General features: G+C 37.4%; 3 protein-coding genes across 3 annotated transcripts; 2 read left to right on the top strand and 1 right to left on the bottom strand.

The window, feature by feature from the left end:
* Positions 1-887: 887 nt before the first annotated feature.
* LOC137726950 (uncharacterized) lies at positions 888-5,561 on the top strand. Its single transcript, XM_068465899.1, has 5 exons — positions 888-1,455; positions 2,621-2,779; positions 2,874-3,046; positions 3,131-5,213; positions 5,326-5,561. Exons 1-5 carry the CDS (start codon positions 1,321-1,323, stop codon positions 5,383-5,385), a joined length of 2,610 nt encoding a protein of 869 aa, XP_068322000.1. The 5' UTR covers positions 888-1,320; the 3' UTR covers positions 5,386-5,561.
* Positions 5,562-5,825: 264 nt separating this feature from the next.
* LOC137726786 (mediator of RNA polymerase II transcription subunit 28-like) lies at positions 5,826-8,007 on the bottom strand. Its single transcript, XM_068465746.1, has 4 exons — positions 7,869-8,007; positions 7,313-7,525; positions 6,210-6,322; positions 5,826-6,125 (listed from the first exon to the last, which is right to left on the bottom strand). The coding sequence occupies exons 2-4, from the start codon at positions 7,488-7,490 to the stop codon at positions 5,991-5,993; spliced, it is 426 nt and encodes a 141-aa protein (XP_068321847.1). The 5' UTR covers positions 7,491-7,525; positions 7,869-8,007; the 3' UTR covers positions 5,826-5,990.
* A 3,270-nt stretch (positions 8,008-11,277) lies between these two features.
* Positions 11,278-13,550, top strand: LOC137725215 (leucine-rich repeat protein 2-like). Its single transcript, XM_068463829.1, has 7 exons — positions 11,278-11,436; positions 11,635-11,767; positions 11,878-11,949; positions 12,180-12,323; positions 12,423-12,494; positions 12,623-12,694; positions 13,304-13,550. The coding sequence occupies exons 1-7, from the start codon at positions 11,358-11,360 to the stop codon at positions 13,368-13,370; spliced, it is 639 nt and encodes a 212-aa protein (XP_068319930.1). The 5' UTR covers positions 11,278-11,357; the 3' UTR covers positions 13,371-13,550.
* Positions 13,551-13,819: the final 269 nt, after the last annotated feature.

Below are 13,819 nucleotides of genomic sequence, written 5' to 3'. Positions count from 1 at the left end.
TCTAAATCGTGAGTTGTTCGTGAAAAATCGAAATTTTGATATAATGAAACCATAGCATTTCAGTCACAATTAAAACATTTAAAAAATAGATATAGCTCCAACAAATAACTATTTAACCCACTAATGTTATCGTTCTACTCAGGGCCATCTCTGAGATTTTGGGGGCCCTGTGCGAAATTTATAGAAGCGTCCCTCCTTAAGATAAGTCTTAAAAAATGTAGGACAATGTATTGACGCTAGAAAACAATCACTTAAATCAAAACAAAGTTTAGCACTAACTGATTGCAAGTTTAAAAATGTCATTAATAATAAGTAAAAATAGCTACAAACATAACATTCACTAAATAATCAAAAGCAGTTCAATCTTAAACAACCAAAGAAGAAAATGAACTTCAAAAACTCTAACTTTAAAGTTTCACTTGAATAGGTAACATTATTATATAATAATATTGAAAAAAATACCATCTTTTATGGTGTATTATTGGCACTCAAAATATCTTATTGTACTCTAAATTTTTGTATGTAGAAAGAAAAAAAAATTACTCTTATAAGGAGTGTAAGATGAGATTTAAACGTGCTAACAAAATCAATTGTTGAATATAGAACATTATTTCATAACAAAAGCAATTTTAAATATAGAATATTATTACATATAAATATTAGGTGACAAAAATTTTGAAGGTCCCTTCAAATTTAGAACCCTGTGCGACTGCTCATTTCGCACCCCCTCAACGCCACCTTTGGTTCTACTGAAACCATATATGTCGCTCAAAAATAATAAAATCATTCAAATTTTTTTCTGCTGCTACAGTGTCTTAAGAATCAAATGTTGAAAACCGATGTACACTCCATCATCCATATTATGATGTGTTCGACGCATAAAAAGTAGAGTTGTTACGTCCTTGAGTTGTAGCTCAAGCGGGGCATGATGGGTGGTGGTGTGGGATCAGAAATCATACATTCAATTTTCATGCAATTAACCAAAAACAAAATTGTGATTAAATGTGTGATTCCTCCACATCCAACCACACAAATAAAAATAAATGACAGATTAAGGTAAGCAGATATTAAAAGGACCGTTGGAGTTGGGGGCCAAAAGACGCCCTGTGGACTGTAACGGCTACTTCCCATTTCGAAACAATAAACTCCTCCTCTTCGCAATCCCAAAACCAAAATCTTCACATCCATTTCTAATCGCCAAACAAAAACGCCAAAAAATATTTTACTCAATCTTCTCCCCAATCTCATAATTTTCTGCTCAAATTCTCGTCGGTTTCGACTCCGATTCTTGATCCCTGTTCGTCCCAGAGATCATTGGCCATGGACCTCGGCTGCTTGGACTTGGGTTGCATCTCCGTGTCTGACAAGCACCGCGCTAACGACGCCGTTCTTGACTCAGACAACAAAGAAAACGCCGCCGCCGAGCAGTTCTCCGCCAGCCCCAAGATCGGCAAGGTATAATTCTTCCGACTTCCCCGTTTGGATTCAAGACTCCATTACTGTCTTAGGTTTGCTCCATTTTCTTGGATCCGATTGTTTCTGTCCACCGAATTCGCCATTTGTGTTTGGAACTGAATTTTTTTTTGGATTTGAAACCCTAGAATCTTTAGCATGTAAGACTTGTGTTCGGCTTTGATTTGGGACTTTAATTGCTGGTTATCTAGAACCCTAAACGCTAAACCCTTGTGGGTTTTTTCTTCATTGTTGGGATTGAAGCCAATTGAATTTAAAAGCCCTAGAACTTGCTGTTTGTTTGAATTTTAGTGAATTCAAAATTTGACCCCAACTAGTATTGTTTTTTTATTAATGTCTGAGATTCCTCAGTGAAAACAAATAAATTATCCATTTCTGGTTATATTTACTTGGGGTTTTTTTGCCAAATATTTACTTAGCTTGGCTATTTACTCCTTGTTTGGTGTCTCGGATTGGTATGGCCACTCACTAAATTCACTAAATCTTTAATGAAGAAACGGGTGCCCACTTGGATACTTTGTCGAGGTGAAGGTAGAAGATGGATTGGCCATGAAGAAAATTCTCCATCGTAATCCTACCTTTTTGGTGGGGACTGGGTGGGACAAGATTTCTTCATGGCTAATCTATCTTCTACCTTCGCTCGGAGAAGATGTGCAAGTTGGTATTCTTTTTTCATTCAACATTCATTAAATCGAATGTCCTATCGAAGCCATTCCTAGACACCAGCAAGGCATTCTGTTTTAGCCTCTTTTTTTTTATTTTTTTTTATTCAAATATCTTTACGTTCATTTGCTTAATTTCACTTCGCTTTCACTTGATAAGATATCTTTATCATTACAATCATACCATGGATGTTGTAAAGAAAGAGGTAAATTTTTGTTTGGCAGAAGAGATGAAGTTATTTTTTCATGCAGGAAAATCCTTGTAGGCTCTACCCTAATCTACATTTTATGATGCTGAACATGCTTTTTTGTTTATTTGACTTGAAATTTGAATATGTTGGCCTTGCTGGTTGGTGTTTGTGTTCTATGTTTGGATGTTCTTATGTGTTTATTTAGAGACCAAATAGTGATTTTTTATGAAGTCCTGTTGTTTCCGTTTTGTTTCGTTTTACATCCTCCTTTTCTTCATTATTTGAATACTGCAGAATAGAAATTTGAAAGAGGCTAGCCTATCAATGCTGAATTCTGTTAACAAATCCACTGCACAAATTAAGAAGCCTTCTCATCGTAGAACCTCTCCTCTGAACTGGTTTCCGCGGAAAAAAATGGACTCCTATCTTAAGAGGAAGATCAAAATGCTGCAGGTTTCGCTTCTCTTTCTCTCTTTAACAGACATCCACATTTTATCTGGATTAATTTCCATGTTAATCAAAATACCGAATCATTGGCTTCTCACAGGAAGTAGATGGGATGAATTTAACTCTCGATGAGACTCTAGGTGATTCTAATCCACATTACTCAAAAGTCCTAAGGGAGAAAATGGCAGCAAAAGAAGCTGCACAAAAAGCAATGGAGGTACGAAAAGCAGCATTGGTGGAAGCATCTTGGTGTCGAATACTTAAAGCAGCAAGGTGATTGTTGGGTGCATTGTAGACATGAATATTTGAACTTTAAGAGGTAGTTTTGTACTACAACTTTTTGTATTTTCATTTCAGGATCCAAAGCAAAGAAGCTGAAGCCCAGCTGTTGAAAGCAGATAAAGCTGCAGCTGAAGCTTTTGAAGAGGCAACTGCCGTGGGAGTTATCATGTATGACAAGCCAAATTGCCCTCGGAAGCCCTGTAAAATAGAAACATCCACTGTTAATGGCGGAGGTTCGACTACTCACACAGTTACAGCATCTTTTGAGTCTGCATTTGAGGTGGATAAAGAAGTAGCTGCAGCTGTAAAGATTGCATTAGTACGGCTTGGAAACTGCCCATCTTTTGATAAAGATGAATTTAAAGAACTGCTTCGAAAGATTAGTGAGAACCCTGATACTGATATGGTTGAACTTGAAACTAATCATGAATCATCTGAGTTTACTTCAGAATGTGAATCAGAATCTGGATCGGAACTTGAAGCATTATCCCAGAAAGATAATATCATTTCCAAAGATTTGAATCAGAACGAGATGCCAGATTTAGAGGCAAGACAGAGGAAAAACAGAAGGCAGTCTTTTGGTAAGCTTAATATGGCAAAGATAGCAGACATGATGCTCGAGAGACTTCAATGTTTGCAAGAAGATGAACTCTCTTCTCTTGCCACTATAGTTGCTACTTGTGGTTTAAATGCTGCCTTAGCGGAAAGCAAGCTGCACAATCCCAGCTCTGCTGCTGAGACCCTTCCACAAAGAATAATAGCGGCGAACCCTGAGTACTTCAGAGATGGGCAGATCCGAAAGAAGCAACCTGTATCAGAACTCCCAAGTCTAGACAAGTTTTTGGTTAAGCACGTGACTAAGCTTGAAAGAGAAGTGCAAGAAGCCAAGAATAGAAGTAAGTCGAAGGAAGGAACTGCAGAGAATTCTAACAGAACTGCAGACAAAAAGGCCAATTCAGAAACCATTCCAGGCTTGGGAAGCATCCTTCTGAAGCATGGTTCAAAGTTTGAGAAGGAGATTGAAGAGGCGAAGAAAAATTCAAGAGGAGATTTTGAAATGCTTCAAAAGAATTCACAGAGCAACAAAATATCATCTGAAGCCATCCCTGACTTGGCAATTACACTAATTAAACATTCTTCGAAGCTTGAAAAGGAAGTTGAGGCGGCCAAGAAGAACTTTGTGAAAACATCTGCAATGAGTCACAAAAAAGAGAATGACTCAGAACTCCCCAGCCTCGATAAGTTCTTAGTGAAACGTGTCTCAAGACTTGAGAAGGAAGTCCAAGAAGCAAAGAACAGAAGGCAAGCTGACACACATGAAGGAGTTAGGTTCCCTTATTTGAAGAAGAAAGTTGAATTATCTACTTCGGTTGCACAGCCAAAAGAAAAGGCTACTTCTTATTCAGGGGAAGGATCAGTGGGGAAAGAAAATATCGACTTAAATAATGATGTCGAAGAGAATTCTATGATGGAGCAAAATGAAAGTGAAGCTTCACTGCAGATTGGAGAAGTGAAGCCTAGTGCAGGTGAAACAAAATCACTTCACAAGGCCAAAACTAAAGAGACTGAAGGTAGACTAGACAAGATCCTTCTCAAACCAATGCACAGGTTGGAAAGGGAGAAAATGCAAGCTTTGGAAATGGAAGACAATTATAAATTCGAAAAGAAAAAGGGAGGAAACAGCGATTCCCAATGTGAGAGCTTGGACAAAGTTTTGGTAAAACATGTTTCCAGACTGGAGAAAGAGAAGATAAAGTTCCGTGCAGAGGAAGAAGCAACTGAAGTGAAGAGAAGTAATGCAAAGCTGCAGTCACGTGCAGACGAAGCATGTGGTTTGGACCAAATTCTCATTAAACACAAATCAAGGCTCGAAAGAGAAAAGGACTATGCTGCTCAGCAACCAGAAGACCAAGTTAGATACTCCATCAGTCGTAAAGAAGCAATGGAGAGAGAACTGCAAGAACAATGGGGAGGTTTAAGCTTAGGAAACTCCCTGAGACCAAGAGAGAAGGCGGCTGCTGCTCAGCAACCAGAAGACCAAATTAAATTCTCTGTGGCTCGTAAAGAAGCAAGGGACCGAGAACTGCAAGAACAATGGGGTGGTTTAAGCTTAGGAAACTCCATGAGGCCACATGTTTCAAAACTAGAACGTGATAAGGTAAATTCTCCATTTCTTGTACTTATTGTGTTGTTTGCAATGCAACACTCCGTTCCTGCAAAAAGAGAGTTTAAATTCTGATTGTTTCGTGGGTATTTCCATTTCTGTGTAGGCCGCTTGGATCAAAGCTGAACAGGAGGAGAAGAGGCAAGACACGGTTTTCTCAGATTAAAGCCGGCGATTAGAAAAGGAGGGAAGATCTGAAGGAGATACTAGTAAATGCAATGTGAAATTTGCGAACCACGGTTCTCTTTATTTTCTGTTCAGTAATTTTCTTATGGCTTTCGCTATTTTGTATTGTAACAGGAGAATGAAATTTGTCTATGTAAATGGTAAATCATTTGGTTAGTTCTTTGATTTTGGTAGATTGGAGTTGGATCCCCAAATTCAACCAACAGAATCAAGTTTCATCTAAACACCGATCATCCAATCTACATCATCCAATCTACGGTTGGATTTCATCTAAACACCGATCAACATTGGTTCCGATTGAGTTTTAGAAAGTAAGTGATCTCGAAACTACTGACATTGCCATAACTGATTGTCGATGACGCATCAACCATGATCTAGTTTTGAAGGAGCAAGGAAAGCACCATTGGCAACAAAATGGACTGTAGAATCAACATTTTTAATCTTTACTGATCATGATTTGTACACGATACAGTTGAATTACAAAAGATGTTAAAGAAACACAGAGAGAGTCATTACGGATGCTACCAAATGATCGACCAACAAATGGAATTCTGTTAGATTACTATCATTGTATTGCTCAAGTCACTAGACCCTCTCAAGCTCAGTGTTGTGCTTGTCCAATTGGTCTTTGAGCTCCTTTTTCCACCCTTGGATCAACCTTTCATGCTTCTTAATAATCTCAGTCTTTATCCTCAACTCCTCTTCCATTGCATCAATCTCCTGCAAAAATGAAAATGCACGTACATTAAAGAAACAATGATCGGTAGTCTAAAGACAAGCTAAACAACACGGTCTGTAGATGACCTTTCTTAGTTGCTCAGCCTTCGTTGGCTGATCCTCACGTTGCAGACCGATGAAGTACAGTTGAAGCTTTTTGGCAGCTTCCATAAAGTCTCTGGCATGCCTCTCCACATCAACTGGAGTGGCAAAATAAACACCATTAGAAGAAATGCAAAAGAGAAAGGTTATTACCTTGGTGCACCATCATTTAGTGTGCAAGTCAGGATTAGAAAAGACGCTTCAACTTCGTTCACTAATTTAGAGAGAGTGACAGTCATAAGGTTCGATAAAATAGATGAATAACAAACTCTCCTTGTACATTTGACTACTTGCACCTCAAACATCAGGTCATGTCAACCTGGTTACAAAAGTAAAATTAAAGATCCATGGATTTTGTAGCCAATGAAAAAGATGACTTTTTTCAGGTGGGTACACATGATTTACCGAAAATCATAACGACTAATTCTGAAACAACACAATATCAGATTAAAGGAACAGAAAGTTTCATCAAGAGAAGGATCTCAAGTACAGACAGTATTCTTGAACCTAATTTTTCCATCATAAGATATGCACAACAGACAGAATTGAAGCTCTTGTGGTACTCATGAAAGAATTTTAGCACCCGGTACAATTATATTATGTCCTCTTCAACTTTGTTCTTCCTCCACTGCTATTTCCAACTAAAAAGAAAGCGCTGACACTTGGTTATCTGAGATTTGATTTCAACCATGGTTCTTAATTCGTAAACAAAATAAGAGTCTTCAAGCAAACAATTGTTCTCCATGCATCACAAATTTGAATAAACTACCTATCTTTCTCTTCCAATCACCCAACTCCTCTGTTGCAATATAACTTATGCCAAAGCTGATGCAAATAACTTCAAACCCGAGTGTGTTTAACCAGTTTAATGTTAATATTAATATATACAATATTCTCCCCTAGGGCCAACAAAACGCATACAATGTTATCTGATTCAGACCTAAGACACCCCCATCAAGCTGATCAATGTAAAAGTGAGCTAAAACATTCAATCGAAACGAATATGAATGCACCCAAAAAGATACATTTGATCAACACAGCTTGAAAAAACTCTCAGAAGACACGTAGAGCTAGGGATTGGTACTAACTCTGATGAGAGGGGAGGGGAGAGCGGTCAATCGCTTGAAGCTCCTTAGCAGGCAAGCATGGAAGCAAAGCAGCCTCCAGCGCCATTACACACGAAACCATGTCTTCCCTCGGAGCCGTTGGCGATTGCATCTGTGCATCACTTTGCTGCTGCTGATCTACCGCTTGTCTCTCAGCCATGTCAAAAAACAAAAAACCGAAAAAATACCCAGTACCTGCAAAATACCCACAAACCAAAACATAAAGAATGAAGGAAATTGAAGCTTGAATTATATATGCAAATGCACTAATAAAAAAAATAAATAAATAAACCCAGAAAAACCCAGGAAAAAAAAAATCAAATGCAAAACAATTTGAGCATCTGGGTCGAACCAAACCAGCATGAAATTTCAATCTGTAGCTAAAAGTGTGTGGCTTTCCGAATCAATTAATCGTACAACTACGCTATAGTGAACTGAATCACCATAAAATAAATTCAAAAACTTCAGGAAAAAAAAAAACCCCAAATGCGTATTCTCAATTAAAATTTCAGACAAATTGTTCGAAATTTGGTGTTACCTGTATATTTGGGGTGAGACTGAAAGCTTCAATCAGAACTTGATACGACGAAACAGTCTCTCGTTTATGTGCTTTCCCTCCCTCCTCGGCTCCTCCTCCATTTTTCTCTGTAGCTGAAAATTTTCATCTTCTACCCTTTTTTGGGCCAAAACCCTAATTACAGATTCAGCAGGACCAGCCCAAAGAGGGAGTAAAAAAAAAAGTGAAAAGGCCCATCACACTAACACTACAACCATGAAAGTGTTTCGTTAAAACTTTCTAAACTAAAAGCACAAAGTACGAGAGCTGAACATTAAAAACTTCTAGTTTAAAAGAAATACCACTAGATTATAGATTATAGTGTTAGTGTTAGTAACTAGTCAAGTTTCACTTTTGTTTATTTTTTTTCATTTGAATTTCACTTTAGTTACACAATGTGGCCCAATTTGGTGATTTTGTCAAATTTTTCCGTATGCTTCAATCATTTACTACACCTAACGTGATCATTTGACCCTCTAATTTGGTAGTACTAAAGCTGAGGAGTGACATAATTGGATGGCCAAAAAAGGAAAACATGGTAGTAGAGAGGAAGAGATCACATTGATGATTCCTGGTTTCGTGTATGTTGTTTTAAGTGTGTTATTTTCGATAGTATTTGGTTGTCTGCTGGCTTTATGCTATGTTTTTTTTTTACGTGTGTCAATTCTTTGTGGTAAAATTATGAAATTTAATTTAAAAATAAAGGTTGCATTTCTCCTAGTAATTTATGTTTTGATACGCAATCAATTTTGTATTTATGGCAGTTCTACAATCCAATTTTACCATGACAACTTCATTAAACCCATTCTCTCATAAAGATGACTATATACAGAGTTGAACGAAAGAAGGTGGTGCACTACACCAACGAGCATAGTCGAAAACCCTGCTCCCCTTGGCATTTCTTTAGCTCCTACTTTCTCGAAAGTCGAAATCAAAATGATGGTGAGATCGTAGAGTTGTCCGGTTCTTATTTTGACAGGCATAGCCGGGAACACTGTTCCCGAAAACAAAACACTGTAAGGCGGATGTTTTCGCGTGTTTCCCTCATCTGAAAAAGTGATCCTAAAAATTGAAGAGCTTGCAGATCGGGACTGGTTGTAGATTGTGTTTCATATCATGTGTATTTTACTATTTCGTTACTCTGTTCATGAAGTTGAATTTTGAATGATGAATGGTTATCCTGGCCGAGAGCATGCATCTCATAGTCATTGATCATATTGTATTTTGTCAATGCCCCGTTTTCTAGCTCCCCCATGAACGCGTTATGCTTTCGCAATCGTTCACCTATGAGGGACCCGTCGGACCCACAAAAATAGATGGTTGTGTCCATTTGTTATGGGTTCACATGCGGCTGAAGCTAGCTCTTGTGGTTCTTGTTGTGAGAGGTTTTTCAATGTGTCCGTAACACGGGATAGTACATTTATATTAAAACCTTAGACCCCTTCGTCCAAGAAAATGTGCTCATTCTCCTTTGGTTTAATCCCACGATGGAGAAGAAAGTACGATAGTTAAATTAAAACCTATTATGAGGATCAAACAGTGGGTGATTACAATTTTCTTAAACCATGAGATCTAAGAGAACGAAACTGGTATCAACATATAGTGTATACACTTGTGACGAGAAAGTTAACATGAAGTAAGAAGGGAAATGATTTTTGCACACCTTTTTAGCCTCTTACACACCTCTGTTTAATTCTGACCATTGCTTCCGTTTGATATATCTTAAGTAAAAAAACATGTGTGAAAGTCACATTTCTATTTTTGTACAGAGATTCTTGGTGAGAGAGGTGGAAAAATATCGTAAAATTTGGGTTATGTAGCATTAAAAAAATATAGTTACTCAAAAAGGAAAAGGAATATACTTGAAGTATCCATTGAAACTAGTTATTTCTAATTATCTACAAATTACAGTTTCTGCATATGTTTTTACATTTGCGTGTGTTTATTTTTTTTCTTCATATAATATTGAATTGTGCAAAATTGTACTAACTCATTTGAAAGTGATTTTACAATTGCTGAAAGCTCTTCGGTTGAAAATGTTTTTAGAATCAATCATTAGTAAAAATACAAATAAATCTAGGGAAAACACTTCAGTGATTTTGGAACAAAAAACAATGCTTCATCTAAAAGCGCTTTCAATTATTGTAAAAACACTTCAAAATGATGCAATGGAGTAATTAGACGTGCGGTCAATGATTCAATAGACAAATATTCAACTATACACACCATTGCATACTAGAAAGTCTTCAAACTGTGATTTCAATAGAAAACTGATTTTTACACAACCGTTTTAACTTCTCACTTTTTACAGAGAATTTTTATTTATCAAATAAAAACAACCAACAAAATTAAATAGAACCTATGTTCGCACACCCTTGTCAATAAGGGTTCTTCCAAGAGAAGATGCGAAGAAGTAAAGCATCTAATCTTTAGAGTCCTTGAACATGGACATGTACAACAATGAGGACCCAGTGCATATAATCGGGTCAGGAACTCGGGCATGCCGAACATGGCAGGACAACATACCAGTTCAACTCTCCACCCACCCCCACCTTCTCACTGTACCCAGGTCTTCAGCTGCTGTTTTGGTGTTTTCCCAATCTCCCAGAGTTATGAAAGCAACTTATATAAAACAAGTTTACTATTACGCGACATTCGGTCTAATAATATATTTTTATGTAAAGAAAAACGTATACATGATGATACATTATTCAATAAAAACGTCAAATATCGATAACCTCTGTATCATGTAACTAATCTTCTAAAGTGACACCAACTCAGCTAGGACCTGGTCTCACTCAATTTCCTAGATTCCCGTCATGTGGACCCCACTTAACGCGGCAGGCAAGGCAATCAAAGTTTCCAAACTTTCAAGGGCATCTGATCTTCCCCGTTCCACAAGTCAGAGACTTTCGCGGTACACAAGTCAGCCATGAGCATTGCATGAGTTTCCCACTTGCGTCCAATTGCCCATCACATTTTTGGGAGTTTTTCTACTATGAATCCGCTCATAGCATAACATAAATTACAATTTATGATCGTTGCATTATTAGTCATTTGGTTCTGAACTAAAAATTCAATAACTAAGAATTTTGATTATGTTATTATGAGCTGGTTCGTTCTCAAATTTTTACACATTTGAAAAATCTCATGAATTATGAGACCCAAATTAATTTCAATATCCGTTACATGGAAGTTATTTTAAAATCTCTCCAAAAATTACACACAGCACGACTCGAATAACATTCCGTTGCATAAAAGTCTTAACTTATAATCCATATGTTTCTAGTCTAAAATTGTAAAAGACTTTAAACAGTATTATAATACTAGTCATAGCGCACACCACAAATCATATTTGACTTTGACTACTTTTGGAACCAAACCCACTACCTCTTCTTTCTCTTTGTTTTTGTTTCGTTTGCTTGCCTCTCAAAGCTCTTCCCACTTCCTCTGCTTTTTCATTTCTCTCCAATGGCTCCTCTCTCCGTACTACCTTTCTCTCTCACCTTCCTCTTCTTTCTCTCTCCTGCGCTCTCCACAAACTCCGAAGGTACTTCCTCCTCCTACCCATCTCATAATATCTCTCCTGCGTTTCAAATTTCCTACCTTTTCCTCCACTGGGTTAATCTCTGTTTGGTTGCTGAGGAACTCTAAGGGGACAGAATCCGGGAAGATTCCCCAAAACCCATGTCAATTTTCACCTTCCAATTTCTGTTCGTGGTATTTTTCTGATTTAATTTTCTTTCAGGAAATGCTTTGCATGCTCTGAGAAGCAGATTCAACGATGTCAACAACGTTCTGCAGAGCTGGGATCCAACGCTGGTCAATCCCTGCACCTGGTTCCACGTTACCTGTGACTCCAACAGCCATGTCATCAGATTGTAAGATTATTAGTTTCTTAATCCTTTTTTCTGGGTTTGTTTAAATTTTGATTTCATGATTTGGGTTTTTTTTTAATTGGCTCGATTAACTTTCTTGTTTTGGATTTCAGGGATTTGGGCAACTCTAACATTTCTGGGAGTTTGGGGCCAGAGCTTGGGCAGCTGAAGCACCTGCAGTACTTGTATGCTTCCTTTTCTCATACCAAGTTTTTTCTTATGCTGTGTTTGGTTGCTCAGAAAATCTAGGAAAGAAAAAGTTTCCATGTTTGTACTGTTTTGAACTTTTAGAATTGTAGAAATTTCACTTATTAAACCTGATTAAGTGATTATGGAAAAAAGATTGATCAAATTTTGACTTGATGAACATATTGGAGAAGTCAGAATTGATTGAGTGAATTTTTTTGAGTTTCAGGGAACTTTATAGAAATGACATAAGTGGTAAAATCCCAGAGGAGTTGGGGAGCTTGAAAAGCCTTGTTAGCATGGATTTGTATGACAACAGGTTTGAAGGAGAAATCCCGAAATCTTTCGCCAATTTGAAGTCACTCAGATTTCTGTAAGTACTTTTAGATTGAGTTTCCATAACTTTTCAACATTGACTGTCTTTCACAGATTGTAACTAATTTGTATTGAATATGATTAAATTGATACGCAGGCGGCTTAACAACAACAAACTAACGGGATCTATCCCGAGGAAACTCGTTGGCCTCTCTGACCTCAAAGTTTTGTAAGTCCTAATTTTTGGAGAACTGGAAACGAAAAATCTGAAGTCTGAGTATAATTTTGTTTCTAAGATGATCTGTTTGGTATATACTGTCTTACTAGCAGTTTTCTTATGAGATTTTATTGTGGCAGTGATGTTTCTAACAACGATCTGTGCGGAACAATTCCAGTTGATGGTCCATTTGGGGCTTTCCCAATGGAAAGGTATCACTTCCGTCACTCTCCTAGCTTTGATCCTCTCAATCATGCGCAGTAGGCACCGGGTTACGTAACGAAGTGACCTAACATTGCTTGTTGCTTCCATTTTGCTAACTTACAGAAACCAATCATTGCCTGAAGAAACAAAGTATTTATAAATGAGTTTTGAGTTTCATAGTTGGTTGAATGATAGGTTTAGCCATCTGGGGGAGGCTATTGTTTCAGCTTTCATCGAACGTGGCCATTGATAATGTGTTGTGGGTCTAATAAGCATTACGCATTGTAGATACTCTCTGAGAAAACCAAATATACATTAAACCATGGCCATCGCATTCAGGTCCAAGATGACATGGTCTTAATGAGTTTGGATAATTTTAATGCCACACGAAAATTATCGCAGTTATATATTTATATTGCTAATCGATAGTTAGTCTTAGAGTGAGTCTGGAGTGTGGTAAGCATGATGATTTGAATGAATACTCATAAACTAAAATCTCAAACTCCACTCAAGACTATTTTACAAAACTAGTTATATCAGTTCTTTTCAGAAACTAAATTACTCATTGACGAAACTAGCTAGTTCTAACGTGTTTGCATCCTGGTGTTCTGTTTCAGTTTTGAAAACAACAGACTTAACGGCCCAGAGCTGAAAGGGCTGGTATCCTACGACTTTGGGTGCTGAAGAAGACGGTGGAATTCGCAGATCATCCGTTAAAAGAGAGACAGTAAACATTGTATGATAAAGAAGCAGCATCGTATCTCTAATTATGTTATGTATCTGAAAACAGTACACCCTTAATGTATGGATATGAAAGAAAACACAATTGCAAGCAAAAATAAAATGATTGTGAGATTGGAACCATCACTATTATCCCTTGTATTCATTTGTACGAAGCCATAGTATCTCTCTTTGCAGAGTTTCTGTAAAGCAAAGCAGCTGCTGAGACTATATAATACAAAAACCAATACCTGTATTATTTAAAAGCGTTTTGGCAAGAGGGTTGTAGCTCAGTTGGTTAAGAATATTCTTTCTTACATTGTAAGTCCGAAGTTCAAATGTTTCTTCCTCAATATCGCCTGTATTAGGGTAACAAATAAAGACACATTATTCTCAGTCAACCCAATAGCCAA

This window comes from Pyrus communis, chromosome 2, assembly GCF_963583255.1.
Source record: "Pyrus communis chromosome 2, drPyrComm1.1, whole genome shotgun sequence".
Classification (NCBI taxonomy): domain Eukaryota; kingdom Viridiplantae; phylum Streptophyta; class Magnoliopsida; order Rosales; family Rosaceae; genus Pyrus; species Pyrus communis.
The sequence above is the reverse complement of the archived record's forward strand: the minus strand, read 5'-3'. Positions and strand labels throughout refer to the sequence as shown.